This window comes from Aplysia californica, unplaced genomic scaffold (assembly GCF_000002075.1).
Source record: "Aplysia californica isolate F4 #8 unplaced genomic scaffold, AplCal3.0 scaffold01561, whole genome shotgun sequence".
Taxonomy (NCBI): Eukaryota; Metazoa; Mollusca; class Gastropoda; order Aplysiida; family Aplysiidae; genus Aplysia; species Aplysia californica.
The window spans coordinates 48,151-50,552 of record NW_004798831.1 but is presented as its reverse complement, the minus strand read 5'-3'; the positions used below and the strand labels follow the sequence as shown (position 1 = coordinate 50,552).

Sequence of the window (2,402 nt, the reverse complement as noted above, 5' to 3'; positions counted from 1 at the left end):
CTACTTTTCTCTCTTACACGCTCACACACACATAAACACACACATAAACACACACACACACACACACACACACACACACACACACAAACAAACACACATGCACACGCACACACACGGTGCGCGCGCACAAAAACAAACAGACACGTAGACACCTTTACTCCCCCGCAGCCAAAACTAGACATGGTGAATGATGTTGTCCATAGGCAGCTCGTCAAATGGCTCTATAGCGAAAGTTAAGTGTTCTTATCCGAATTAGACTGACGTAATTCTTGAATATGATTTTCTTATTGCACTCTTGGAAATCGGCGTTAAATTGTCGAGAAAGCAGAATTGCCCATAAAGGGTAGGTGGGCTTTCTATATATATATTTTATATATATTACCTAGTAGCAACAGACAATAATAAGGTAGGACCAAATGAGGTAAATATATCCACAAAACCTGTGAAAGGAAACATGATAAATAAGACAAATTAATACTTTAAAAAAAAAAATTAAACGTAGATATCGACCAGTTACTGTGAGACTCCGTCATGCGTCACTTTTCAAAATGTCGTATTGCGGAGTCTTAGATTCTTGCATTAAGCAGTTGGTGAATAAAGCTGAAAAGTAAAAACTCCCTTGTACCTCGTCCAGCCTCCAGTTCTGCTCGGCCCGCCCCCACTCTATGGCCATCTACAAGAGCATGGACTACGGCATGACCTGGACGCCCTTCCAGTACTACTCCAACGACTGCAAGAAAATGTACACAAAGTCCCCCCACGCCAAGGTCACCAAAGCCAACGAGCAAGAGGCCAGGTGCTCGGAGACGTACAGCACCATCGACCCGTTCTCCGGGGCCAGGGTCGGCTTCTCCACCCTAGAGGGCCGGCCCTCCGCAGGGGACTTCGACAACAGCCCCGTCCTCCAGGACTGGGTCACGTTCACCGACATCAAGGTCGTGTTCAACAAGCTCAACACGTTAGGCGACGAGATAAAGGACGACGAAGGCGCCAAGAGGAGTTACTACTACTCGCTGTCCGACTTCGCCGTTGGAGGACGCTGCAAGTGCAACGGCCACGCCTCACGGTGTGTGAAGGGCGATGACGGCCGGTTAGCCTGTGAGTGCAAGCACAACACGGCCGGCCGGGATTGTGAGAAGTGCCAGAGGTTTCACTATGATCGCCCCTGGCAGAGAGCCACCAAGGGCCAGGCTAACGAGTGTGTGGGTGAGTAACACAGTCTTTTCTACGGAACATATCATTTTGTTGTTGGATTTGTGTTTCTACCACGTGCATTCATTCATTCTTTTATTCAAATAATTAATATTTTCTTTCAGGTTTATTCCTTAATTTGTTCTTTTATTCTTTCAAGGATGAATATATTCATGCATTCGATTACGACAACGATCCTGTATTTCTCTTATTTCCCACGTTCTAAAAATTACCTCCTTCCATTTGTTGGTCGATATGATCGTCGCCTCGTCTCTGTTTTAGTTTCAAGAACTCTATCATACAATGACACATAAACACACGGCAACCTACATGATACCATACATCCACGTGCTTCCAACGTCAGAGGAACAAACTTAATAGAGCAATTAAAACCCACTTACCTTGACACGATTTCACACACACACACACACACACACACACACACACACACACACACACAAAGGTATCTACAACGCACATCCAAAGCTGTGGAGGCAGCAGCATGAGCAGCGTTAGCAGCAGCGACATTATTATAGGCCTATTGCCACAGAAGTCCCGACAGCAACAACTTCTACAGCATAACAACAGCTACACCACCACTACCAACAACAACACCAACAATAGACTATCAAACCATCAAAAAGTCCAGGCAATTGAACAATGAGTTGCCAAAAAGCCTGCAGTACAGAATAAGTCCATGAGACAAAAAAGAAATCTTACTCTTGCTATTTACTGACAAACGACAGCACAGTTTGAGTACTTTATTCCTTTTCCTATTATGCCTTGTCTTACAGAAACTACCAGGTTTTTGATCTCTTTTCCTTTTTTACTAGCTTTTTATTCAAAGTTCATTTCATCGTCTCTTGCTAAGGATTATCATGTCCTTTTGCCATGTTGTTGTATGTGTGTATTTAAAATGTTTTTATAACATTAATTTTAAAGCACTTTTGATAAGTTCCGTAAGAAACACGAGCTTTTCGTTGCAAACTACGTCACAGGTGCTATCGGTGGAAACTGGAAGTTTACAGACTTCGTTTGGTCAAGAAACACGCTGCCATGTGAAGACAGGGGGCCGATTATGGTCTCTGTTACTTTATGTGATATCATTTGACACGTATGCGCTTTTCTGAATAATTGAGATTTTCTTTCGTTCCCACAGAAACACTGGAACTGAAAACTCTCATCCTGAGAAGAGCCCCCCCCCCCCTTTT

General features: G+C 43.8%; 1 protein-coding gene across 1 annotated transcript in view; it reads left to right on the top strand.

Moving 5' to 3' along the window:
* Window positions 1-605: 605 nt before the first annotated feature.
* LOC101852456 (netrin-1-like) overlaps window positions 606-2,402 on the top strand; it is a gene marked incomplete at both ends in the record, with an annotated part of 43,959 nt that continues 42,162 nt past the window's right edge. Inside the window, 3 exon segments of the mRNA NM_001317358.1 lie at window positions 606-1,113; window positions 1,115-1,121; window positions 1,124-1,206. Of these exon segments, the coding sequence (NP_001304287.1) occupies window positions 606-1,113; window positions 1,115-1,121; window positions 1,124-1,206 (598 nt within the window).